A 26,964-nucleotide genomic window follows, 5' to 3' on the forward strand; every position below is an offset into this window, starting at 1 on the left:
GAATCACTGCAGTTGTGAAGTTAGTTACGAAGTTGTTAAGTGAAACTGGCTTCCCCATTGATTTTGCTCATCAGAAGGTCGCAAAAGGGGATCACATGACCCAGGGACCCCGCAACCGTCATAAATGTGAGTCAGTTGCCAACAGCCTGTATTTTTATCAGCTGACCATTGGGATGTTGCAATGGTCATAAGTCACTTTTTTCAGCACCATTGTCACTTTGAACTGTCACTAAATGAACTGTTGTAAATTGAGGACTACCTGCACTGGTTAAGTGACTCTGGCTTCCTCATTGAGTGTGTTGTCAGAAGACGGTTTGGAAAGTCGGCAATTATGTGACTGTGGGATGGTGCAAAGTTTATAAAGTTTATATGCTGGTTGCCAAGCACCTGAATTTTGATCATGTGACTATAGGGACTATAGGCAATGGTCATAAATGTGAGGACCAATTATAAGTCATTTTTTCCCCCAGCACTGTTGTAACTTAAAACAGTCATTAAGCAAATGGTTGTACGTTGTGGACTCCACACATCCGACATCCTCTTTAAAGCAGAATTGGAGTTGCTTTCAGATCTCTTGAGAAATGTATTAATGGACTGAGAACCCAAAGCCGCTGCTTGCACAATCAGTTTGGCAGCAGTGCTAAACAGAGTTGCTTTCTGGAATCTCTTGACCTTGTTCTTTAATTTGGCACTTCCCTCCCCATGAAATTCTTATAAGAAAGCAGCCCAGATGTATCTGATTTGGCCTCTCCTCCTGTCTACATGCTGCCCTCCCACTGTTATCATCCTAACTGGTGTTGGGGAGAAGGACTGAAAGTGAGGTGAATGCAGAGGTAGTATTCAGCTGGTTCGTACCGGTTCGCCTGAACAGGTTGTGGCGCCAAATGTCCTATGTAGCCTCCTTTCAATTCTGCGCGCATGCACCGAAGACTCACACCCCTGGGTGAATGGGCATTGCCTGTACCAGTGGTGCCTCATTTTCCCGAAGGCTTCCCCTTCCTTGTAGAACTGCTTTGCATAGATTGAGAATGCTGTGAGCTGCACATTTTTGGAGGGTACTTTTTATACAGGTAGTCCTCGAGTTTCAACAGTTCGCTTAGTGACTGTTCAAAGTTACGTTGGCACTGAAAAAGTTGACTCGTGATCGTTTTTCACAGTTACGACCTTTGCAGCGTCCCCATGATCAGGTAATCAAAATTTAGCCACTCAGCAACCGATTCATATTTATAACCATTGCTGTGTCCCAAGGTCATGGGATCCTCCTTTCGCTACTTTCTGACAAGCAAAGTCAATGGGGAAAGCCAGATTCACTTAACAACCGGGATACTAACTTAACAACTGCAGCAATTTCATTTAACAACTGTGGCAAGCAAAGTTGTAAAATGGGGCAAGACTCACTTAACAGCTGTCTCACTTAGCCACAGAAATGTTGGGCTGCTTGTGGTCATAAGTTGAGGACTAACTATACTTCAAATTCTTGGTGATCCTGTAGTTTTTCAGTGTTTGTGGCTTTGCTTTAAAAGTGCTTTAAAATAGGGCTTACTGTAGCTAAGTTGTAAAAACCCAAATGAGCACTAGCAAATGGTTACGATTTCTGTTCCTCTTTGTTCTGATCATTGTCATGTGAATTCCCCCCCCCCATGTATTCCTCACAACTCATATACTGTCGCCCTGTTTAAATCAATCCTTCCAGGGTTAATAAAACCAGGTTTTCACTAAGCGCTCCTTCCTCTGTAGCTTAAAGGTTAGGCAATCAGCACATACAGCATTTCATACTGCTATAATGCTTTTCCTTGGGCAAATGGTTGTGTTGCTGTGACTAGTAGCTGTTGGCATTGTTCACTGGAAGGGATTTGTGACTTGTTCCAGGACAGGAAGTAATCAGCAGCTGCAAGTGGAATTAATCTGAGAGTTGGTAACTTGCTGAAATGAAACCGAGGAGATATTTGAAACTATGTCAAATTGAGTGTTAGTTGAACTGTAGCTGCCACCATCAGCACCCAATTATTTTATTTTCCTCTCATCCTTCTTAGTCTCTGCAACCAAATTTTAATGTTGGTACCTTGGATGGTATTAGTTACACCTTACTTAGGAAAAGTACGTGTGAGACAAACTTGTTGGACAGGTTTTGTCCTGTCTTCTAATTCCAGATGAACCCTTACTTAAGAATATAGATCTATGTATGTATGTATGTATGTATGTATGTATGTATGTATGTATCTCTCTCTCTCTCTAGCTCTCTATCTCTCTCTCTCTCTCTCTCTCTATCTATCTATCTATCTATCTATCTATATCTGTCTGTCTGTCTGTCTGTCTGTCTGTCTGTCTGTCTGTCTGTCTGTCTGTCTGTCTGTTATTGTATTTGTATGTTGCCCATATCACTATTAAATGACTGGTAGTCTTATCTTTAAAAAAAAGATAAATATAAAACAATTAAAAGCTTAAACTTGGTTTCACTGAAATCGTCAGTAGATTTTTGACTCTAATAGTACCTAAGAGGGTGATTGTGAAGCAGGACATGTGAAAGTTTAGCAGAAGTGATATTTCAACAGCTTAGATGTTTCACTGTGCGATCTTTCCCAACCTGTTACGATCCGGGGAATGATGTAGTTGACAACAATACCTTCAGTCTTCACCCAACGGATTTTGGAATTACTCATTAGCCTTTTTTGATCTTGTTCGGTCCATCAAGCTGAGTGCTGAAAGTTGCCTTTGTAGTTCTAAGTGTTAAGCTTGTCCCGACTTGAACTTTTATGAAAGAAAGACTCTCGAGTCCAATTTTTGGAAGTGAAAGGTTTACTTTTACTAAAAAAAAAATGAAGTGGTTACAGCATAAGCAAAGCTGGATCTGAATATTCCCGCGCAAAGCCTGCATTTTCCCCTCTTCCCTGGTCCTCCCTCCCCCCCTTGACCAGTCCCATCAGGGTCCAAGGAAATTTGAATCAGGTGTTTTGGGAATGGCTTTGAGGTTTGCCGCCTCTTTGGTGGAGTTCTCACAGCTTCGTCCTTGATCAGCCAGTCTGGATTGGCTGCTCTGCTTCCTGTCACCCTGCCATTCCCCCCTCCTACCTCTACCAATGTTCCCTCTAATTTTTTTTCAGTGTGAGCGGAAAAGTATAGTGTTTGAGCGGTACATTTTCATGCCTGAGCACCTGAATTTTTTTCACAGATGTCACCTAAGACAACAATAAAATCAGTATTATTTGAAACTCAAAGTTATGTTTATTCAAGGTACCCGCTTAATTAAAAGTGTTATATAATATCAGTATCACTTAACAATGGTCCTGCTTAGCAACCAAAAGGTTGGCTCAGAAACTCTGGCATTTGAAGCACGCAAGTGTTAAAACTGCCAAGTTACCAGACCCTTGCACCCCTAACCCTTTAGAAAAAAAAAACCCAGGGGTCTTTAAACCTGACAGCTTTAAGACTTGTGGACTTCAACTCCCAGAATTCCTCCCTGAGGGGAATTATATATTTGGACTGTTTCATAGTTACATTAGAGAACTACATTGTTAGAACTTAGCACAAAAGATACCTTTTATTTGAAAATCCAAATAGAGTAAACCTGCTATTATCCCAGAGCACTAATGTCATTTGTCCCAATCTGTTTTACGAGTCTGTATTAAAATAGATAGAAATATGTTCACTAAATTTTATAGATCTATATTTCAGGAACCTATCAGAAGTTAGGGCAAGATAAGAGTGGAAGAATGAATTTTGTTGCAGGTCATGGGGATTTTTTCACCTCCTCCTCCTCCAATAGCACCGACACATTTGCTGCCCAGCGCTGTGGCTGAGGTGAAGCTGCCAAAGCTCCCGCTGGCGCCCCCACAGCGTTGGGCGGAAATCCGGCAGTGCTGTTGGAGGAGGAGGAGGAGGAGGAAGCAGACATAGGAGAATGATTTCTTACTGTTGCTTGATAAACAGTTGGAATCTGAAATTTTTCCTGAAGAAGTTAAAGGTTTAAATTTTTAACCAAAATGTCTTTTAAACTCTGTATTATCTACTTAATGTTAATCATGCTTGCTCATTTTAGTTCCACTTAGAAAAATAAATTTACTGGACCAAAATTGAAGCCAATATAGAAAATATTTCAATTAAAGCCAACAAACAGGTTGGCTTTAAACTTCCTATAATTAAAATATCAAGCTGTATTCTCTGAAGTCAGCCATGTTCATTACTATACCTACATTTCTCTATTTGCCCCAAAGGATTTAAAAATATCTTGAAAATAAAGAGAAAAAAACTTTTTCTAGAATAAAGCTTAAACAAGTAAATAGGAAAAAAGACATAAACACATACAATAGATTATGTAATGTCCATTACTTCACTTTGTAATTCTTCCGTATAAACCAATCCTTGCCATTCCATTAAATATGTGCCCACAACAGACTTTAATATTTGTATGTGTGTAAGAATATATAAACATACATGTTCAAGCAGATATACCTCCTAATCATATATTGCAACAGTAAGAGCAATAAAGTTTGTATTCATTAATCAAATTTATATAGCCACACATCTATCTCATCCAAGGCAACTCTTAGACATATTAGACAACTTCCACTCCAATCTTCTCTTTTGGATGCCCCCCTCGCCCGCTGCCAGAAGAGCCTCCCTGACACTGAGCCAGAGAGCCTCATTCTGATGCAGCCCCAGACAGGAACAGTGCATGAAGTTGTGACACCCCCACTGAAAGTACAGGAGACCCACTTGGAGAGATCAATGGGATCTTCTAGTCCAGAAACCCAATGGTGACCTCATACTACTTGCAACCGCTAACTTTGCAACTTTACAAACAAGCAAATAAAAATAAAAATCAGAAAGGAGGTACTGATAACATCTTCAGAAATGTATCTTGATGTAGGACCAAATCCCTTCCTAAAATGAAAAGCCCACCAGTAAAACACTACGGAAACCGCCGGAGTCAAACTTCCTCAAGAAAATGGGGAAAAAAATGTTTGCCACGAAGGCTGCCGGACAATTGGAAACCTTTGCCTCTTTAGTGAAGGGGGAAGCATCTGATTCCCCCTTCTTCCTTTCTTGAGAGATTAGTGGAGCATGAGAAGAACTTTTGAAGTATCAATTCTTAAATCCTCCTTTATCGGAGAATCTTTGAATGCCCGGTTGCAAATAAAACCCCATCTTCAGAGGCGGACTGGCTCTGGATACCTTCCTCCTGGCCCCGGAAAGTAAAAGCCACCACCCCGAAGAAGTCGACGCTGGCCGTTCTCTTCTCCCTTTCTCGCGCTGCCGAGGCCAGAAGGGAAGGGAACATAGAGGGTCCCCCGGACTCTAGCTGCTCCCCAAGAATGCCAACGCCCTCCTGGATCACCTCCCGAAGTCCGGACCGCAGATAGCAAGTCCGCCGCGGCGGCCAGCTCGGGCAGAACCTCCATCCCACCCTCGCTGCCTTGGTCTGGGCGGCAGCGCGGAAGATGCTCCGCAATTGGGTCACCCCGACCTGCCTTTCTGCCCGAGCCTGGGTGACCCCCACCGCCTCCCCGACAGGGAGAAGCGCGGCGTGTTCGGGACTCACCAGCTTCGGCACGGAGAAGCAGCCCGCCCCCCCCCCCCCCGGGAGAACGGCCTTGACGCTGCGGTGGCCATTGCGGTGCAGAACTGCAGTGCTGGGAGCCCGGCTGGGAAGGAGGAGCAGTGGGATCCCTCTAAGGGATCCCCCGAACATGGACTTGAAGAGCCGTGCTCTTCAAAACAAGTCTCGGGAGGTCCTTTGCAGGCGGCCAGTTCTAGCCACCTGCAAAGGACTTCCCCACGTTTGCTTTGGCAGAAATCTCTGCGCGGCAGATAGAAACTGCTGCGCGGGATTTCCTTGCCACGTGCGCGGCCGCGCAGGCGCGCACCTTAGAGGGAACAGTGACCTCTACCCCTTCCCGCGTTTTAAGGCAGGATGCCAGCGAAGCGAAGAATGCTGAAGATGGCAGACCTGACACTAAGATTATTCTGGTTGAATGCAGAATTTGAATCCTTCTGTTTTATCTACTGCCCCTGACCAGCGCCGCTGCAGCATCCTTTCTCAACAGTCTGGTAGGGTTCTGGCCTTTTGTGATATCTCCTATCTGACCCCACTCTTCTTCCCCTGCAGGCTTAGTAAGATCACCAACCGCTTGACCCTTCAGCGAAAGAGTCAGTTCATGCAGAGGTTGCACAGTTATTGGACTCTGAAGAGGCAATCCCGCAATGGAGTCCCCTTGTTGCGGCGGCTCCAAACGCACTTGCAGTCACATAGGAACTGTGAACAAGGAAGGCCGGCTCCTCCTCCTCCAGTGGCCAAGACTGAGCAGGTACGGCTTTCACTTGAGTTTTCGGGCAAGGGTGGATGGAAAGGGAACGGGTGTATATGTCCCTGCTGTGGAAGAGCCCTTGCTACCACTGGGTGCACATGGCCGAGAGCAAAGGCTTACGTTTATTGACTTAACCGACTGGTATGGCTCCCCAACTCATAACCGCAGCTAAAATGTATCCACGAGATAAAAAACAGTCACACAGGAAAGAGCGTAGCGTGACCGAGGCCCGACTCGCTTTCAGTTTTCCAGCCATTCCCAAGAGTGGCCCATCCAGCAGCCTCGCCCAACGGCTCAGTTTATCCATCGGTTTCTCCGTGCTGGATGGGTTGCAGCCACGTGGGCTGGCTTGGGAACCGTCATGAGCCTTGTTTGACAAGGCTTCCCAGTTCCTATGGAGGGAGGAAAATTTCAGCTTTCAAAGCAAGGTGAGCTGGGGGATTAGCTGCCAAGGACTTGTATTTTGCAGGTAGGAAGCCCCATGTTCAGTCTTGGCATCTCCTCCTAGAGAATCATGGAACGGGAGGCCCACTTCCTCTGAGATCCTGAATACCGTACGGTAGTTGCTGCTCAATGGTAGTTAGTGAACCCGGCAGGGTAACTTGGTGTCAAGTTGTTAGTGCCTTTGCACTTTCCTTCCTTCCTCTGCGACAAGGGAGGGAGGGAGAAAGCGAACAGTTTCCCCGAAAGTGGGCCTGCCACATTCCACCCGACACGGCTGTGGCTTTTGCCATGCCCCACTTCCTTTTGGCTCCTGGCAGCAACTCTGGCAGGAGCTGATTTGCTGCTGTTCTACAAGCAACGGCAGCCTGGCATTTGGCAGGGATGCCCCTTCCTCTCATAGACTCTGATGTTCCTGCAGCGAGATAACACAGAGGATAAGAACTGGGCCTTGAAAGAGCAGCTGAAGTCCTGGCAGCGCCTCCGCCACGACCTGGAACGAGCGCGCTTGCTGGTGGAGTTAATTCGCAAGCGGGAGAAGCTCAAGAGAGAGACGGTAACTGTGCCAGGGAAGGGAGTTGGGGTGGGGGGGGAAGGCATGGGAGTTCTCCTCTGAATGACTTTGGGGATGGCGGGAGGGGGGGAAGGGGTAGTAGGATGCTCCCAAGAATACCTGCGATTGGAGGCTTTTAAAGGAAAGGAGATGGCGGATTTTTTGCCCTCTAGGCCTTTTTTAATTGGAGGATGACACTGACAGAGAAAGGCGTGACGTTTCCCTGGGAGGATAAAGGAAACCGCAGAAGCCAATGAATTCAACCACAAATTGCTTTTGGGGGGGGAGAAGGGGGCCATCTGATTTGCATTTAGAGCCGTGGTGGCGCAGTGGTTAGAATGCAGTATTGCAGGCAAACTCTGCCCACAGCCAGGAGTTCAATCCTGACCAGCTCAAGGTTGACTCAGCCTTCCCTCCTTCCAAGGTCGGTAAAACGAGGACCCAGATTGTTGGGGGCAACGTGCTGACTCTGTAAACCGCTTAGAGAGGGCTGAAAGGCACTATAGGGTGCTGTGTAAGTCTGAGTGCTGTTGCTACCTAGAAGGTGTTCGTTCTCTACCTGCTGCCGGGCTGTTTTCCATGATGCAAACAAAGCCTGCTCTGGGCTGTGCATACTACAACTTTTCCTCTCCTTGGGGAGTGGCGTTCAGCCAGTGTCCCTGAGGCTCAGCGCAGGTTCACTTGGGGGTTTCACAAAAACAAGCTCAGTCGTATCAGGCAAGCTGCCCAAAAGCCAGCTTGTTTATTAGACTGATAATGTCCTTGCAGCTCATCATTTCAGGAGCACCTCTGAGGGGCTTATAAGCACTCAGGTCACGAAGGGTGACAAGAAGGCTTTGGGGCATGTTACCTCCCTATATAAATAGAGAGCAGCCAGTTGATACAAAAAAAAAACCCCACCCCCTGCGGTTAGAAAGTTTGAACCTGGCTTTGTATTGGGTTAGAGATTGCACCCTTTCCCCGAAAACAAGACCCAACCGAGAAACAAATCCCAGCATGATTTTTCAGGATGCTTGTAATATAAGACCTACCCCCACAAAATAAGTCCCAGTTAAGATCCTCAGCCAGACAGATGCATTTAGTGCCGTATTTCCCTGAAAATAAGACATCACCTGAAAAACGAGCCCTATAATGCGTCTTTCGGAGCAAAAATTAATATAAGACCCAGTCTTATTTTCGGGGAAACACGGGTATTTATCAGGTTTGTGGGCACAGGTCTCAGGGATGGAAGCTGAGAGTGAAACCGATAACGGATTTGCTAACGTAAGACAAGATGCTGCTTGTGCCCTTTGAGCTCGGCCTCCCTTTTGGGCCCTCCTGCTTTCTAACCCCCACGGTGATTCAGAGGCCCCCCAAGGTAACAACGGCAAACCAACGTGGTTTGGCCGCCACGTGCTCAGTAGCACCTTCCACTTCTCTTCCAGATTAAAATCCAGCAAGTGGCCCTGGAGGTGCAGCTGACTCCGTTCCTCATCCTCCTGCGCCGGACCCTCGAGCAGCTCCAGGAGAAGGACACGGGCAACATCTTCAGCCAGCCGGTCCCGCTGTCTGAGGTAACAGAACTCTACGAAGTAAGAACCCCCCCACCCCCAATTTATCTTTTGCTCTGTTCCCATCCGGCCGAGGGGCTGGACTTGCGGCTTGCTGGTCCTATTCTCTGTTCAAGATACTCCGCACACCCTCGTGGCTAGGCCCAAGCAGTTACGCGTGCCACGCCGGCTAGTAGCATCCAGGTCCCAATACGGAATGTGAGAAACCTTAGAGAATTGGGCCTGTTGGCCTAAAACGTTAAATCGCTGCTCCTTGTTTCATTGTGCAATCATAATGTGGATTTTCTCATGGTCCTGGAAGAGAATGCTTGGGCTCAAGTGGTTTTTTAGTATGCATTTCTATTCCAAGTTGTATGTTTCACCTCATACATGGCATGTGCATGAGCAGTAGATCCCTCAAGTGCTCTTCCTCTTAGCCCCCGTTCTCAATCCTGGCATCAGTGGATGACCATTGATTCTAGCTTGGGCCCTGTTGTCAGAACGAAATCACCATTCAGGGGTCCCTGTCTTGGTTTCTTATTTATTTACTTTTTAAAAACTTTTCTCCAGGAGATCAAGGCAGCGTAGACAATGTTCCCTCATCCATGTTTTGTCCTTCAAGAACATCCCCGTTAGGTAGCCTGGGCCAGGAGTCAGCGATTGGCCTAGAAGTCTCTCTCAGAACTAACTGGACTAAAGGTGGGCTTTTTTTTTTTTAACCTGGCTCTTTTGGGTTCATTTCCATCACTTCCATCACCATGCCACCCAGACACTGGTTTGGATATCGCTTTGGTTCTGGTTATGGCTGAAGCTGGTATTTCAGTTGGAGTTTAGGTGTAAGGTGATGTTTCTGGGGTTATCAGTAATCGCAGTGGAAGGCTGAGAATGGAGAGGGAAGGTTCTGTGAAGGAGCAGAAGTACTGTGGCTCCTCCTTGAGTATCCCAATATTCATGCCTCCCTAGATTGGGTGACTCTGGATAGACTGACATTGGTTGTCCCAATCCTGGTTGACTTTCAAGTTGCTCTAGAAGCCAGTCTTCCTTATGAGCAGGGTAGATCTGCTAATCTGTGCTGTATAGTCCAGCCAGAAAAGGCTGTTTTCTTCTACTTTCCTATTTCCCTCAGGTGGAATTTATATATGACCTAGTATGACTATTCTGCTTCCTTTTCGGACCCTGTTAAAAGCAAAAGCTTCCCCAAATTAACTTCATCTCCTGCTAGATCATATGGTCCCATCCATATAGGCGTGGCACGACAAAACCGCGGTCCACTAAAGCGCACCCGATTAAAGTGCGTACCTGACGTCATCAGCAGCACGACAAATACGACCGCGGAGAAAAAAGGGCGCTTTAAAAGGCGCTTTTAAAGCAAGCCGATTCACGTTAAGGTAAGGGTTAGGGTTAGGGTTAGGGTTAGGTTAAGGGTTAGGGTTAGGTTTAGGGTTAGGTTAAGCGTTAGGGTTAGGTTTAGGGTTAGGTTAAGGGTTAGCGTTAGGTTTAGGGTTAGGTTAAGGGTTAGGTTAAGGGTTAGCTTTAGGGTTAGGTTTCGGGGGGTTAGGTTTCGGTTTACGCATTAATTTTAGCTTTACCGCTCACAGCGTGCTTTTTTCGTCGCGCTGTGATGACGTCAGGTACGCGGTTTCGTCGAGCACGCTTTAGTCGACCGCGGTTTTGTGGTGGAACCCCATACAGGTTCCTTGACAACAGCTTAAAAGTGGCTTACGAATGAAAGCAAATATACCTGTCGCAGGATAATGTTGCAGGATCCAATCGGGGTTGGTCACCGGGACCCGGGTTTAGTCTTCTGAGCTTTTGGACTCGTACTAGAGCCCATCCTCAGGGTACATCTCTCTACCAGAATGGGTTTTACCTTTGATTTCTTTCAAGATGTGACTTCCCAGTCTAGTCTGTAGCCCGGGGATTTCCTGCTAGTCTCCCATCCAAATAATAGACAGGTCTGTTCCTGCTTAGGTATTGGGGATCAGCCAATAATCTCCCATCTACCATAGGCAGTAACCAATGAATGGCTGCCTAATTTGCTAATAAACAATTGAGCCCCCCCTCCCCCTGGAATGCCATAAGCTCTCAGAACTTTCCCAATTACATTCTTATGACCCATGGTGGCGCAGTGGTTAGAGTGCAGCACTACAGGCTCTTCTGCTGACTGCCGGCTGACTGCAATTTGGCAGTTTGAATCTCACCAGAATCAAGGTTGACTCAGCCTTCCATTCTTCTGAGGTGGGTAAAATGAGGACCCAGATTGTTGGGACAATAGGCTGACTCTGTAAACCCTTTAAAAGAAGGCTGTAAAGCACTGTGAAGGGGTATATAAGTCTAAGCTCTATTGCTAGTGCTATTGTAATCTTGAGACTGTTCTCCAGCCTTCCCCAGTTCAAATGCCTTCAGCCTCTGCCATTCCTAACCATGGCAACTATTGTATTTAATGGGAGTTGGAGGTGGCTGCTTCATTTAAGCAGCAGGCTTTGCACAGCTATTCCCCAGGCCCAGGTAAGCAAGCTCCTCCTGCATGGCTGGTGATGGTAGGCTAATCATCAAATTGCTTTAGGTGGATCAATTATCTCTCTCTTTTTTTTAATTGCTGGGTCATAACTTACAGGTGACGAAGTCAAGGGGATTGCTTTTCCCATGGCGGGGAATCTCTGAGCACCTTGTTGCAATAAGTCTGTACAGTATTAACTTTTAGCTGATACCAATGTTTTCCCTGTAATATCTGAGAATCTGATTACAGCCCATGGATTTGGTAATAATCTCCTTTCACCTGCTTTATTTAGGAGAATTTTTTTATTGAAGGACCGTTTTGCTATTTACGATAAAGAATTAAGAAGAGAAGACTCTTTTTTTCCCCTTTGCCTAAAAATACAGTAAATGAAGCAATCCCCCTCATTTCCACATATTAAAAACCCGCAAATCAAAATACAATAGAATTTCAAAAGACACCATCTCTTTACAGAATCCGTCAAAATGAACCATTGGTTCAGAGTTAGATCATTCCTTCTGTTGGTTGGAGTGAGGAAACCCACTGTGTAACATCATTTTTTTTTAAAAAAGAGGATGGTTCCCCCTCCCTTGCTGTAGCAACCATTGATTTTTAAATGTCCAGTTTACCTCTCTGTCCTTTCGCTAGGAAAAAAGTCAGTATGCATAAGATTCAGAGAGCACCCAGTAATTGAACGAGCTGTGCGTTGAGACTGAGAAATCAGAGCCAGAATAGGTGGACCTCTAGATTATGAAGAATGGAAAAAAATTGAGAACTTTTGTTTCCAGGTGGATTAAGGATGGTCAACCCTAAGTAGCTAGTTTTTAAGGTAAAGGTAAAGGTTCCCCTCGCACATATGTGCTAGTCGTTCCCAACTCTAGGGGACGGTGCTCATCTCCGTTTCAAAGCCAAAGAGCCAGCGCTGTCGGAAGACGTCTCAGTGGTCATGTGGCCGGCATGACTAAACACCGAAGGTGCACAGAACACTGTTACCTTCCCACCAAAGATGGTCCCTATTTTTCTACTTGCACTTTTATGTGCTTTCAAACTGCTAGGTTGGCAGAAGCTGGGACAAGTAACGGGAGCTCACTCCGTTACATGACGCTAGGGATTCAAACTGCCAAACTGCTGACCTTTCTGATCAACAAGCTCAGCGTCTTAAGCCACTGACATCCAAAAATGAGCCTGCCTATTTCTCTCTGACGTGCTGCATTATTCCCTGAAAAACAAGCAGTCCTTTCAAGATATTTTTTTTAAAATGATTTTTGCTTGCTCTTGGGTGTGTTTCTTGACTGCCTGTTGCGTCGTGTCTTATGTGCCCACAGGGAACGGCAGTACCCCTTCTACGTGGGGACATTGCTCCAGATTGGGCAAGAGCTTTGAAGCCATTTTGAAGGCTGCTCTAACCTCTTCTTTTCTTGGAGCAGGACTGCCCCAGAGGTGGGATCCCAGCCTCTTAGCCTCCCTGCTGTTTTGTCCACTGCAGGTCCCAGATTACCTGGACCACATCAAGAAACCAATGGACTTCTACACAATGAAGCAGAAGCTGGAGGCCTATCGCTACCTGAACCTGGATGAGTTTGAGGAGGACTTCAACCTGATAGTCAGCAACTGCTTGAAGTACAATGCCAAAGACACCATCTTCTACCGGGCAGCTGTTCGGTTGCGGGAACAAGGGGGTGCAGTGCTGCGACAAGCACGCCGGCAAGCTGAGAAGATGGGCATTGACTTTGAGACCGGCATGCACTTCCCCATGGCTGGGGAGGAGGCTCCTCTGCGAAGCACCGAGAACGGTTAGTATTCATTCTCAGAGCTGGGCAGGGCCCTTCTGGAGCAACGGTACGGCCCAAAATCCTGCTCCAGCATATTAGAGCAGAAGAGCATGTAGATGTAATACTGTCATGCATTGGAGTAAGGGATATATGAAAAGGAAGCTTAGAACCCTTCTGCCTGAAATTCAGTTCCAATAAAATGTCAGGCGGAAGGGATTACCTCCCTCCGACCAATTAGATCGCACAGATTGGGCCTCCTCCGAATTCCATCCGCCAGTCAATGCCGACTGGCGACTACGCGGAGGAGAGCCTTCTCAGTAGCAACTCCGACCCTGTGGAACGACCTCCCCGTCGAGATTCGCACCCTCACCACCGTCCAGACCTTCCGCACAGCCCTGAAGACCTGGCTATCCCGTCAGGCCTGGGATAAGTTTCTAATTCACCCCTCCCGAGTGTTGAGTGTTGAATGAAAGTTGTGTTTTTATTGTTTATTTTATTCACATATTGTTTATGTTTTTATATTGCACCCCCCCTCTCCTTATGAATGTAAGCCGCCCTGAGTCCCCTCAGGGAAAAGGGCGGCCTATAAATCCCAATAAAACTCTAAAAAACTCTAAACATTTAGGGATGAAAGAGCAGAGAACATTGGGGGAGAGAATTAGCCCAGGCAAAAAAAATTAGTGTGGCAATTTATCGCCCTGTGGGTGCATTCATCGTAATCCATCTTAAACCAATGCTTCCTTATCTGCCTTGGCCAATCAATGCAAAAGATGGAGAATGTAATAATGTTCTTCTTAATGGATGTTTTCTGGGCTTGTTCATTTGCTTGCTTGCTAGGATGATGATCATTCAAATGATCCCGATCCAAACTCAGTCCAGACTTGTTTTGAATTCTGAATCCAGAAATGGCCAAACTATTTTAGCTTATTATAGATTATCATGGATCTTTTCCTCCCCTCTGCACGTTTATATAAAAATCTAAGAAATAAAGAGAAACACTAACAAAACAAGTGGTTTGGAAGCTGTTTAAGAAATTTTGATAACACTGGAAGAAATAGGAGTGAGCATAGGTTGTGGGAAGCAAGGCCATTATGAGATAAACCGATAAAAGGTAACTCACTAAAGCTAATTAAGTTACAGAATACAGAATAAAAAGTTGGATGGGACCTTGGAGACCTTCTAGTCCAACCCCCTGCTTAGGCAGGAAACCCTACACCACTTCAGACAAATCGTTATCCAACATCTTCTTAAAAGCCTCCACTAATGGAGCATTCACAACTTCTGGAGGCAAATTGTTCCATTGATTAATTGTTTTAACTGTCAGGAAATTCCTCCTTAGTTCTAAGTTGCTTCTCTCCTTGATTAGAAAGGAAAGCTACAGTGTTTTTATACTCAAACCTTGAGGTCAGAATACTATCCTCTTCCATATGTGGTTGAATTACAACTCCAGGATTCTTCGATGCTAGACTTGTTGGCTGAGACAGCTGGTAATTATGATTTAGCAATCTCTGGACAGCCACGATTGCTCTGCATCTTAGCTGTGCCTCCAGAATGGAGGTTCTGAGAGGCCGTTCCACGATGAGAAGGACTAGGAGAAGGAATGGTGTGTCCTTTAGCTGAGCTCAGGATCTTTTAAGTCCTCGATCTACAAGCACAATTGAGATCAAAACATCTGTTAAGCGAGAAGGTTGTTACATGAATTTTGCCCTTATTTTACCACCTTTCTTGCACCAGTTGTTAAGTGAATCACTGCAGTTGTTAAATTAGTAACAGGGTTGTTAAATGAATCTGATTTCCTCGTTGACTTTGCTTGTCAGAAGATTGCAAAACCTGATTACGTGATCTTGGGGCACTGCAAATATCATAAATTCGAGCCAGATGCCAAGTGTCCGAATTTGGATCGGGACTGTGGGGATGTTGCAATGTTGCAATAAAGTGTGAGAAAAACTGTCATAAGTCACTTTTTTCAATGCCGTTGTAACTTTGAACGGTCACTGATAGATTGGTTGTTAAGTTGAGGACTACCTGTATTAAGAATCTGAAAGCCACCACGTGTGAGTTGGGCGGTCTACACATTTAATACATTTAAAGGAAAAACATTAATTGAATTCACCTCCGCATTAAATTTATATGCTGCCCGTCTCACAGTCAAGTGACTTTGGGCGCTTTTAAGACAAAACGAAACAAAGATTTCGTAAAAGCAGATGTTTCCTTTCGCCCCCCCAGATGAGGAGCGGCTGCTGCTGTCAGAAAACCAAAAGCACCTGCCTCTGGAAGACCAGCTGAACCTCCTGCTCGAGCGTCTGCCCGAGGTGAGCGCCGGGAAGCAAAGCGTGAGCCGCTGCCGGCAAATCAAGATGATCAAGAAGGAGATCACCGCCTTGCGGCGCAAGCTGGCACACCAGCGGGAGACAGGGAGGGATGGGCACGGCCACTTGCCACACATCATTCTGCCGACCCATAACCCCTGCGAGAAGGACCCTCAAACCGACAGCGCCGCTGAGGAGAGCAGCAGCCAAGAAACCAGCAAAGGTTGGTGGTGAGGCTAGCAAGCCTGGAGCTGCTTGTCCCTGTGCGGAATTGGGGCATTCCTTCTCTCTGGAAGCTTGCAGGGGCATCTCTTGGGAATGCAAGAGTCCTGCCACATTAGCCTAGTTTCTCCCAGAGGTGTTTTTTCAAAAGGCAGCTTGGACTTCCTTTGCTTTTTTTGTTTTGTTTCATGAAGACGTTTCACTTTTCATCCCAAGAAGCTTCTTCAGTTCTGCTGAAACAGGGGTGTCAAACTCCGGCCCACAGAGTGCTTAGATCTGGCCTGCGAGGCTGCCCTGGAAACAGAGAAGGGTCAGCTCGCAGTGCCTCTGCCAGTGAAAATGGAGCTTGTGAGGCTGCCTGCGGCCCTCCCAGGCTCAATTTTCGGCTGCAACAACCTCCCGCAGCCCTCTGCCAGCAAAAACAAACTTCAGAAGGGTCATATGTGAGTCCCCTGGGCTCCGTTTTCACTGGCAGAGGGCTGCAGGAGGCCGCCGTGGCCAAAAACGGGGCCCATGCATGCCCCCCCCGGCTCCGTTTTCGCTGACAGAGAGCTGCAGGAGGCCGTTCTTGCTGGCAGAAAGCTCGGACCACTGCGACGTCCCCGATATGAGTGACGTTGAGCTGACCACTCCCACCTCGGTTCCCTGAGATCCAACACAGCCCTGATGTGGCCCTCAATGAAATCAAGTTTGACACCCCTGTGCTGAAGAAACTTCTTGGTTGAGAAGCGAAACATCCTTCAAGGGGGGAAAAAAGAAAGGAAGTCCAAGTTGCCGTTTGAAAAAATGCCTTCGGAGCAACCGTGACCTGGATGACTGAGAATCTCCATGGGGAATTAGCCTAGTTGGGTTTCCTCCAACGTGGCATCTTTCATACGTGAAAATCCTTGGAGCTCCCTGAGCTTGGTTGTTGCCCTCCAGGCATTTTGTTACCTAACTGCGTAATGTCATCAGCGTATTGACACTGTTAGCTAGCTGGGTAGTGAAATGTCTGCAAGCAAACGATCAAAATCAGAGAGCTCCAAGAACTTCACAGTTCATCCCTACATTTGAACTACATTTCCCATCATTCCCCAGATAACAATGAAATGGAAGGGTTAGAAGATGCCGAGATCCCTTTTTCTTCAGAGGAATCAGTATTTCTCCTGCCTTTTTCCTTAGCTTTTCACTGTCCCTGGGGCCCATCTTCCTGAACGTATACAGAAGCTCCTCTCATCCAGCCCTTATTACTCTGCTGAGTTACACACGGGAAGACAGCCGTCACTAAAGCTTGCCTAATTTTTGAAAGATAACCTTTTGGAATCAGTAACCTTGTTTTCACAAAAAAAAGCCTAACATTTATTATTTCTTTTATTTATAAAATTTATATGCCGCCCAATCCCGAAGGACTCCGGGCGGCTTACAAAAAAGAGAAAAAAAGACGCATAACGAACATATAATGGGGAAAAAAATCACGGTTTAAAACATGTTGTTTCCTGGATGCAGAGAAGGCTTTGTGCCACTTCCAGAAGATGGGACAATATTCCTAGGTTAGGGCAAGGCCACTGAACCTATGCTTGGAAAAGTCCGCCTCAGCAATTGCAGAACGTTTTCCTTCTGCAAGCTACTTTGGCAGAAGCTGGTCAGCCATGCTTGTCTGATGTTAGAATGGCACCTTCCAGAGGTCTTCCAATTCTGTCTCTCGGCTCTTTGCTTGTCCTTTAAGAAAACCCGAGCAGCATGAAGTGATTTGTCCATAGCCCAGTCCTGAAAGATGACGTTTAGTCTAATGTTATGCAAGGTGCATCACAGCTGAATGGAGATTTCCCCAGACCAAGTCTATTAATTATATCACAGTGTTGTTAAGAAGGGCACTTGATGGATCTAGAACTGTGATGGTGAACCTATGACACGCATGCCAGAGGTGGCACACAGAGCCCTCTCTGTGGGCACATGCATCGTTGACAGCTGCTCTTTTGGTTTCCAGCACGCACATGCGCCCCGGACAGCTGATCTTTAAGCACACTGGAGCACCAGAAAGCCGGAAACCTGAAGACCAGCTGGCCAGTGCATCTTAGCGGAAAGGTTAAACACCCTCTTAAAAATCAGCTGTTCAACTTACAGTGTCCTTGGTTAATGACTACTCATTCAGTGACCATTTGCACTTGTGGTGGCACTGAATGAGTGGTACTTACGACCAGTCCTGAGAGTTCTGGTTATAGCAGCATCTCACAGTCAAGTGGTTATCATTTGCAACTTTTTTTCCTGGCTTCCAACAAGCCAGACCAGTGGGAAAGCCGGCAGGTGGTTGTAAATGGTGACCATGTGATGTTCCTGCTTAATGACCCTTGTTGATTCACTTAACAATAATAATGATCCCAATTGCTACGGTTAACCAAGGACCACCTGCCCTTGTCTCTGGAAGAAGGCTCCTGGCCCCAGAGTGCTCAAGTTGTTCCTCTAAACCAAAGCCTCCACCTCATTCCAGGCCTTGGCCCCAATTCCTCCTCCACCCCAGCACACGAAGTCGGCAGGAGAACATCGGTGCTCTTCTCCAAGAAGAATCCCAAAACCGCCGTGCCCCCAAAGCGTCCTGGGCGCCCCCCCAAGAATCGTGACAGTCAGCTGGCTGCAGGTCACGGGAACAGCCCCGTGGGGCCGCCTCAGCTCCCGATCATGGGATCCCAGCGGCAGCGTAAGCGGGTGAGGAGCCCACGCCCCAGTTCCAGCTCCGACAGCGACAGCGACAAATCGGTGGAGGATGCTCCGATTGGTGAGTGAAGCTGCTGGGAAACCTTGAGTGCCGGACCTTGGTTCTACTTTATGTGCATTATAGCACTTAGCACTTAGGCTTATACACCGCTTCACAGTACTCTACAGTCCTCTCTAAGCGGTTTACAGAATCAGCACGTTGCCCCAACAATCTGGGTCCTCATTTTACCAGCCATGGAAGGATGGAAGGCTGAGTCAACCTTGACCCAGTAAGAATCGAACAGCTGAATTGCTGGTAGCTGGCGGTCAGCAGAAGTAGCCTGCCGTACTGCACTCTAATCACTGCATCACCCCAGCTCTTATGAAGGAAGAGGTGTTTGGTTTCCTGTAAAAACTTCCCTTCTCTGGGAATGTAGTGGCTCTTTATGAGAGTAAATCTGCAGAGGATCTGACTTTAAAGGTGCAGTACTGATAAAGGCAACTGGATAAATATTTATTGTTTTAATTCAAAACGTCACTGTGAAGGAAAAGGGCCGTCATATAAATGAGCTCAGTGTACGGCCAATAGATAAATGTTTACTTTGTGTATCACATTAGCATGGTTTATTGAATCGTGTTTTACTGAATAAGTCCAAATGTCTGTGTTTATACAACTTGTTAGGTCTAAATCAGACTAATCATCATGATTTGTGAACCCTGCCACAGTTCAAACTTTTTTTCTTTTAAAAAAATCCATATTGGGAACCTAGGAGTAGCATCTTCTATCGATACATTCTATATGCTTATACAATCTAAGCCTTCCCCTAATCTGACACCCCTCCAGACACGATGACTACAGCTCTCTTAGTCTCAGCCAGAGCTCTCAACGGGAGTAATTAAATGCCGCCTTTTTCTTGCCTCATTATATAGATAATTTGAGCAATAAATTAGAGAGGAATTTAATGAACTAATGAATCTTATCTATCTATCTATCTATCATCTATCTATATCTATATCTATATATATAAAATCTCTCTATATAAATATAATATAATAATATAATATAATAATATAATTATAATATAATATAATATAATAATATAATATAAAGATAGATATATAGATATATAAGCAAAATGCCACTCATGCGCTATCACAAAATCTCCAGAATTGTAAAGCCTACAAACTTGATATTTGGCACGTATGTTCCTCTTATCTTCTAGGTGCTTGCTAAGAAAGGATTTTTCAAAATGACCATCAGATCATTAGTATTTCTTATATTATTATTAACACGCTTTGAGGGAGAGAAGGGGATAGGAGAGGAGAGGCCTCTGTGGGACAAGCCTGTGGGAGAGAAGGGGAGAAGATAGGAGCAATGGGAACAGCCTGATGGAGAGAAGTGGGATTGGAAAGGAGAGGCTTCTGTGGGGCAAGCCTGAGGGAGAGAAGGGTAAAGGAGAGGCCAATCATAACTACTAATTAATTTTCAAGCTGTAAGTGTCGATTTATCAAGCCTGTTCACATAGTTTCGTAGCGGAGCACGGGTATCCAGCTAGTACCTTCATATATCTGTGGACAAACATGTTATTCTGATGTAAGGCTGCAGCCCACTTCCCTTGATTTCACTAATGCTTTTTTAAAAAAATGTACATGCAGTGTTGAAACATATTTAAAAATGCTAAGTCTTCCCTGCCTGAGTTGGAGGCAGTCTGTGGGGATTCCATATTGAGCCTACAATGGAAGTCCAGTGCTTGGCACCACTAGGAGTCAATCATGCGGAAGCAGCTTGAACATGTTTATCGGAGAGTAATGATGGCTTGGGGAGGAAAAAAAAAGATTTCCTTATTAATTATATGCCTTGCCTTTCAGCTTATATAGGCACTCAACAGAATCGAAGGGGAGTGCCTATATAAGCAGGAAGCAAGGTTCATATTTAATGAGGAAATAAAACATTTCAAAAATAAATTATTAAACAGAGTTGGGGATGATCGACGGACAAGAGTGTTAGCCTCTTAAAGCAGAAGCTTAGCCTCTTTTTCCCCAAGCCGCCTACCTTTGCGGTGCAGGTAGTCCTCGACTAACAACAGTTCATGTAGCAATCGTTTGATGTTAACAACAGCCCTGGAAAAAATGACTTGTGACAGTTTTCCACATGACTGTTGTAGACAAATGACTCCTACTTACGACAGTTGCAGTGTCCCGGGGATTGTGGGATCCCCTTTTGCGACCTCCTGACAAGCAAAGTCAATGGGGGAAGTCAGATTCATTTAACAACCATGCTACTGACTTTAACAACTGCATGATTCACTGAACAACGGTGGCAAGAAAGGTAAAATGGGGCAAAACTCACTTAGCGACTGTCTTGTTTAGCCACAGAAATGTTGGTCTCGTTGCGGTCGTAAGTTGAGGGATACCTGTAGAAGCCAGGCACAGACAGATGCCTTAATACCTTACCGCCTTTGCTTCTTGAACTGTGAACCTAAACTTTCATCCATCTTTGCCTGATGGTAGACCTGGCAGGAAGCTTTTGCTTTACTGGAGCAATTAGACGGGGGCTTTTCTCTAACGGCTCCGTCTCTCCCTCCAGACCTGCCAGCCAATGGTTTCAGCAGCGGCAGCCAGCCAGTCAAGAAGAGCTTCCTGGTCTACCGCAGCGGCTACAACCTCCCACGCAGCAGCTCCGATTCCGAGTCCAGCAGCACCAGCACCAGCAGCGCAGCTTCAGATCGCACCAGGTACCAGAACACCCAGCCGCCCCAGGAAACCCTGCTTTGTGTCACACGGCAGCCCCGTAATCCTGAGTCCCATCGTTCTTCAAGCCTGCCATGTTTGTTTCTTTTTATCAGTTCCTTAAAGGTGCATTGTCACAAGGGCAATAGCACTTAAGTCTTTTTTATATATATGCTACTGACTTTAACAACTGCATATATATATGATTTTTTACAACCCCTGGTAAGCCCCAATTATGGGAGGAAGCTAACTGCTTCCATCATCTGTCCTTCGGCTCGTCACAAGAGTCCATCACGACAGAAACCCAATATTTTTACTGTTGCCTTTGTTATATTTATTTATCAGCACAAATAAAAAAAAACATATATATATATATATATATATATATATATATATATATATATATATATATATATATATATATATATATATATATATATATATACACACACACACACACACACACACACACACACATACATGCATAAATACATATTGAATATACATTAAAAACATTGGACATAGAGCGACCTTTCTGGCTTTGTCATTTCCATACATGTTTTAACATAACAACAAATACAGTTTCTACTTACCTGTTGTTACGTTAAAATGTATGGAAATGTCTAGCGCTTAGACTTATACACTGCTTCACAGTGCTTTAAAGCCCTCTCTAAGCGGTTTACAGAGCCAACATATTTGCCCCCAAGCAGTTTGCAGAGCCAGCATATTGCCCCCCGTTAGCGACCTCGGAAGGATGGAAGGCTGAGTCAACCTTGAGCCTGGTGAGATTCGAACTGCCAAATTGCAGTCAGCCGGCAGTCAGTAGAAGTAGCCTGCAGTACTGCACTCTAACCAGTGCGCCACCATGGCTCTTAAAGTATTCTGTCTGTTCTGATAGGGAATGCTCTTTGAATATGATAGGTTGGATAGTATAGAACAGACCAAGTGGCACTTACTAGCAAGGAAAGCCAAGGACTGGTATGGGGCAGATTGCTGGCACTCTGTAACGGTTGCATCTTTCCAATGAGATGTGCTTTGGGAGGAAAATTAGACAAGACTCCATGGCTTTGAGTCTTGATAGCTATGATTTCTAGTATCTACAGTACAGGCAAGACATCTCAAAATATAAATTGTTGAGCAAAAGCATGCAGCGGGCCATAGCTCTTAGTTTCTGCCCATTTGCCTATAACCTTCCAAGACTCCTTTGCGCAACCAACCTGGGAAACAAGGTACTGGATTAAAGGTTCTTTGGACTCGCCCTGTTCATCTGGCTTCCTCATGTTCTGCTGCCAATTGCTTGGGAGGCCTCGTTGTTCCTGTGCCAAGTTCACAAAGGGCTTTCTGGGCTCCCTTATCCTCAGCCTTCACCCCTCCTAGCGCCGTTCTTCCTTTCGGCCCCTTTGTTGTGGTTTAATGCCCCACCACTGAGACAATTATTCCTCCTTTGCAGCACTACACCTTCCAAGCAAGGTAGAGGGAAGCCTTCTTTCTCCCGGGTAAACTTCCCAGAGGACAGCAGTGAAGACACGTCAGGGACGGAAAACGAGTCCTATTCGGTGGGGACCGGCCGAGGTGTGGGCCATGGCAGTGAGTATAGGATAGCAATTTCTTCTGGTTTCCCCATCAGGGCTAGGTTGGCAAAAGGTTGACACAGCCCCTCTCCTTTTCCCCTTCCTCTTTGTGCAGTAGTCCGGAAGAGTATCAGCCGATCAGCCGGGTGGCTCTCTGAAGATGAAGATTCTCCTTTGGATGCCTTGGACTTGGTGTGGGCCAAATGCCGGGGTTACCCATCATATCCAGCTTTGGTAAGGTTATAATATGCACCCGGTGTATATATTTGTATGCATCTCTGTGAGAGAGAGAAAGAGAGTGGGAATTATCAGAATAATAGAATAACAGAGTTGGAAGGGACCGTGGAGGTCTTCTAGTCCTACCCCCTGTTCAAGCCGGGGACCTTGTTTCAGACAAATGGCTTTCCAATCTCTTCTTGAAAAACCCCCGGTGATGGCGCACCCATTACTGAGTATTCGTTTGACTAGAAAGTAGAAAGAAATACATTACAGCTTGATGCATAGATACAAAGAGTGAACTTCTTGTGAAACACCAGCTAGTATTCACAATGCTGCAGCCTTCCTGCCGTTCTAAGTGCTAGTCAGCATCTGGATTTGAATATAAACTTCTGCTAGGTCCCTTCCAGGTGGAGAAAAAAGGAGTTGTTTTGTTGAAAATTCAGAGGCAGAACCCTGGGGAAATGGGGAACGGAATTGCTGTGCCTGAACTGGGGTGCACCATCTCCTGAAAAGCTCTAATAATTGTTTCCAGAGACGATCCAGGCAAAAGAAGCACTTTTGCCTTGAGAAACTGGTTAACTTTAAGAACTAGATAAATATTTTAGGCAGAATCTGCATTAAAGTTTAATTTATTTTGACAGTGTATGCTTAAATCCAGTAGTCTTTATTTTTGCACACACTCTGAAACTGTAAACCTTTCAAACATGTTGAGACCATAGGGATTTTTTTTAACTCAGTAAAACTCGGGGCCTTGTGGAATTACATCAGATCACTGCCTATTTTCGGGGGACAGGGGGGTCAGTTTAACACATTTTTCTGCTGCTGCTTTATATTGTCTGTCCCTGTAGGTTAGATCCTGAATCGCTACATTTTTACAATGTTAAAAGTAGAAAACAATGATTTCTATATTTTTCTTTCTAAGATTTGGTTCTTCTTTATCCCTTCTGAAATTGATCTATCTCCTTCAAAGGGTAGTGGAGCAATACTGATTCTTCTAAATTATATGGCACCTTATGGCTAGGAGAAGATCTCTCTATATGGTTGCTAGGAGTTGAAAATTACTTGATGGCAAATGATGATATGGCCACGACAAATGCCATTACAGCAATTGTGATGCTTTTACCTTTCACCAGAAAATTGGTAGGGTTATGGGAACTCAGATACCAGAGGTTTTAGAGAGAAAGACACCAGGTGAGCTGGCTTCTTAGAAGATTGGCAGAAGCAACGGAAAGTACTCCACCACTATCTCAAGGGAACAGGTTAGGGCTAGACTGTAAAGACCAGAAAGTTTGAGATTTGAGACCTCAATTGTACCACTTATGTCAGGACCCCAAGGTGCTTTTTCAGGAGGCAACTGGACTTTCTTGTTTTTTTTCTTTTGAAGACATTTCACTTCTTATCTTTTGAAGACGTTTTGCTTTTCAAAAGAAAAAAACAATAAAGTCCAGTTGCCTTCTGAAAAAGCACCTTTGAGACAATCATGACCTAGATGACCGAGAACCTCTTACAGACATTTATGGCAGAGTTTACTCAAACTTGGCAACTGCCTGGGGAATTCTGGGAGTTGAAGTACACCCATCTTCAAGTTGCCAAGGTTGAGAAACATTATTCTGTCGATTTGGCCCTGCTGATACCATTCCATACCATCCTTACTGAACAGTGTATTTTGCAATGTTACAAACGATATAACTTGCACAGTCAGAACCTCCTAGCCTAAGGACAATCCTAATGGAAACAGCAGGGTGGCAATTATTATTTTTTCCTACACACAAAATCTGAGGTTAGTCACTGCAGTATTGCAGTGGCACGTTTTCCACACACAGCAGAATCTAAAGATGGAATTACAATTTCCATCATTACTGACTTGACGGTTGGATATGTCAGCTGGAGACGATGAGAACTAATGAGACTGGGGAAAGGTGATAAGAAATGAGAAACTTGTTTGCGTGGAAGAAGAAAGTTAAGGTTTTAGGATACCCATTTTCTGTAACTAACAGCAGAAGACTACTCGATGAACTCTGGTCAGATTGGAGTTTATAGATGAATGTTTCCAGTATGGCTTTGTATCTACAGTGCCACATTCATTCTCAAGACTTTGCTGCAGGTACATAAAACCTGGATCTGTTTCCTTTTTAACCTGCCTTTTCTGCAAACCTCTCCTTACCACACATCGAATAGATGGTTCTCTCCTCCCCCTCCACAATGCCTGATCTTTTCCCTCCTGCTCTTGGCAGATCATTGATCCGAAGATGCCCCGGGAAGGGATGTTCCACCATGGTGTCCCCATTCCGGTGCCCCCCTTGGAGGTATTGAAGCTGGGAGAGCAAATGACTCAGGAAGCACGGGAGCATCTCTACTTGGTCCTCTTCTTCGACAACAAGCGCACCTGGTAAGGGCTGAAGCCAGGGGTGCGCTTCAAAATTTTTTAGCAAGGGGTTCTCTGCCTGGTTGCTGGGTGGGTGTGGCCATGTGGCCTAGTCAGTCTCCTGCACTGTCGGGGGGATGTTTTTGCCCTCTCCGGGTACTTTCCTTGAGCCTCTGGGAGGGTGAAAACAGCCTCCCCAGGCTCCAGGGGCCTTTTGGAGGCTGGAAATAGGCCCATTTTCGGCCTTCCCAAACTTCCGGTAGGCCCATTTTTTTCCCTCACCGACCCTCCACGTGCGTCCGGCATTTACCTGCATCCAAACAGGCCGCATGGGGACTCCTGGGAGGGGAGGGGCGGGCAGGGCCAGCCAGGAGTGGGATTTGGGCGTTCTCTGAACTGCATAGAATCTTAGCTAGAGGTTCTCCCGAACCCCTGCAAACCCCCAGCAGGCCACCCCTGGCTGAAGCTCACTCTTTCCCAGGTATCAAAAACTACAAGAAAGGAGCAGAGCTCAATCGAGGCTGGGAGAATTAATTGAGAGGAACGGGAACAGAGTGGGGACAGAATAGCCCTCTTGTTTTGGGAGTGAACCGAGCTCTAGTGACTTTTCGCACATTCCATTCCTGCAGGCAATGGCTGCCCCGCACCAAACTCGTGCCCCTCGGCGTAAACCAGGACTTGGATAAGGAGAAGATGCTGGAAGGCCGCAAGTCCAACATCCGCAAGTCTGTCCAGATTGCCTATCACCGAGCCATGCAGCACCGGAACAAGGTGCAAGGAGAGCAGACCAGCGACTCCAGCGAGAGCGACTGACCCTCCGAGGGGCTCCCGCCCTGGGTGCTCACTCAGTGCAGCTGGACTGTACGGGAGAAGGGAGCAGGGAGCTCCAGCCTTGGGAAGCCTGGCTGCTGCAGGAACACGCACAGAGCACCCAACCGCTCCTCCAGTGTGCTGGGCACACCCACAGAGCACTGTGCCCTTCACGTGGGCAAAGCCTACCTCTTGTGCCAGCCTGCCCTTCCTTGTTCCATGCCTGGAATTGCCCTGACCAGCTGCACGAGCAATACCCAGCTGCCTGCATAGCTCCTATGGGCAGTACCCTAACCCTCTGGGTCTTAAGGCTCTAGACTTTTGTAAGATACTGTATCATAGTGGGAGAATGTAAATTATTTGGGCTGCTCCGTACACCTACCCCTCCCAACATACAGAGTCTGGCCCCCGTTTCCCTGCATCATAGCACCTGTCCAGATCTATCAGCCTTTCCTTGGCCCAGCCCTACCGTCACTCTGCAGAGCAGGGCCGCCGTCTTCTCACTTGCACATTTTGATACTATAGCTTTTTGGACTCTGCCTGGCCCCCTCACCCCCTCGACCCCCTCCTCCCCCCCCTTGTAGAAACCCGGCTCTTTCTGCTGCAGCCGGGAGGGCATTTGTACTTGTATTTATTTTGGAGAAAGAAGATCTCTATTGATTCTTAGAAAATAAAGTGGCTCTTTTGGAACCAAGTGGGCTCCTTGCCTTTTTAAATAATGTTTGCGGAAAAGATAAAAGGGAATCTCTGGGTTTTTCTGGTCTCATAGGATGTGCTGACTCTCTTTGTGTGTTTTCTTGGCTTCAATTAAATCATCGAGCTATCTTTACTATCCTGTTATCAGGATTAGCATCCCCACCACCACCATTGTTTTATGGAGCATTAGCAACATACATAAGATTTAATATCTAGAAATGATCATGATTTCACTTTGTAGAAAAAAATGGCTTAAAGAATTGTTTTCATCATTC

General features: G+C 45.9%; 1 protein-coding gene across 5 annotated transcripts in view; it reads left to right on the top strand.

The window, feature by feature from the left end:
* Positions 1-26,683, top strand: part of BRPF1 (bromodomain and PHD finger containing 1) — a 36,418-nt gene extending 9,735 nt beyond the window's left edge. Inside the window, exons 4-14 of one of the 5 annotated variants that reach the window (XM_087708679.1) lie at positions 6,107-6,305; positions 7,168-7,302; positions 8,724-8,870; positions 12,812-13,118; positions 15,324-15,629; positions 18,096-18,380; positions 20,886-21,033; positions 22,479-22,615; positions 22,715-22,833; positions 25,053-25,207; positions 25,813-26,683. In XM_087708679.1, coding sequence (XP_087564805.1) covers positions 6,107-6,305; positions 7,168-7,302; positions 8,724-8,870; positions 12,812-13,118; positions 15,324-15,629; positions 18,096-18,380; positions 20,886-21,033; positions 22,479-22,615; positions 22,715-22,833; positions 25,053-25,207; positions 25,813-25,996 — 2,122 coding nt within the window. In that variant the 3' untranslated portion in view covers positions 25,997-26,683. The remainder of the gene's footprint in view (positions 1-6,106; positions 6,306-7,167; positions 7,303-8,723; positions 8,871-12,811; positions 13,119-15,323; positions 15,630-18,095; positions 18,381-20,885; positions 21,034-22,478; positions 22,616-22,714; positions 22,834-25,052; positions 25,208-25,812) is intronic. The other 4 variants (XM_087708680.1, XM_087708681.1, XM_087708683.1 and 1 more) reach the window with 4 other exon arrangements.
* Positions 26,684-26,964: the final 281 nt, after the last annotated feature.

The sequence above is a fragment of the Thamnophis sirtalis genome, unplaced genomic scaffold (assembly GCF_051295495.1).
Source record: "Thamnophis sirtalis isolate CommonGarterSnake01/CBP01778 unplaced genomic scaffold, rThaSir2_p1.2 scaffold_3, whole genome shotgun sequence".
Classification (NCBI taxonomy): domain Eukaryota; kingdom Metazoa; phylum Chordata; class Lepidosauria; order Squamata; family Natricidae; genus Thamnophis; species Thamnophis sirtalis.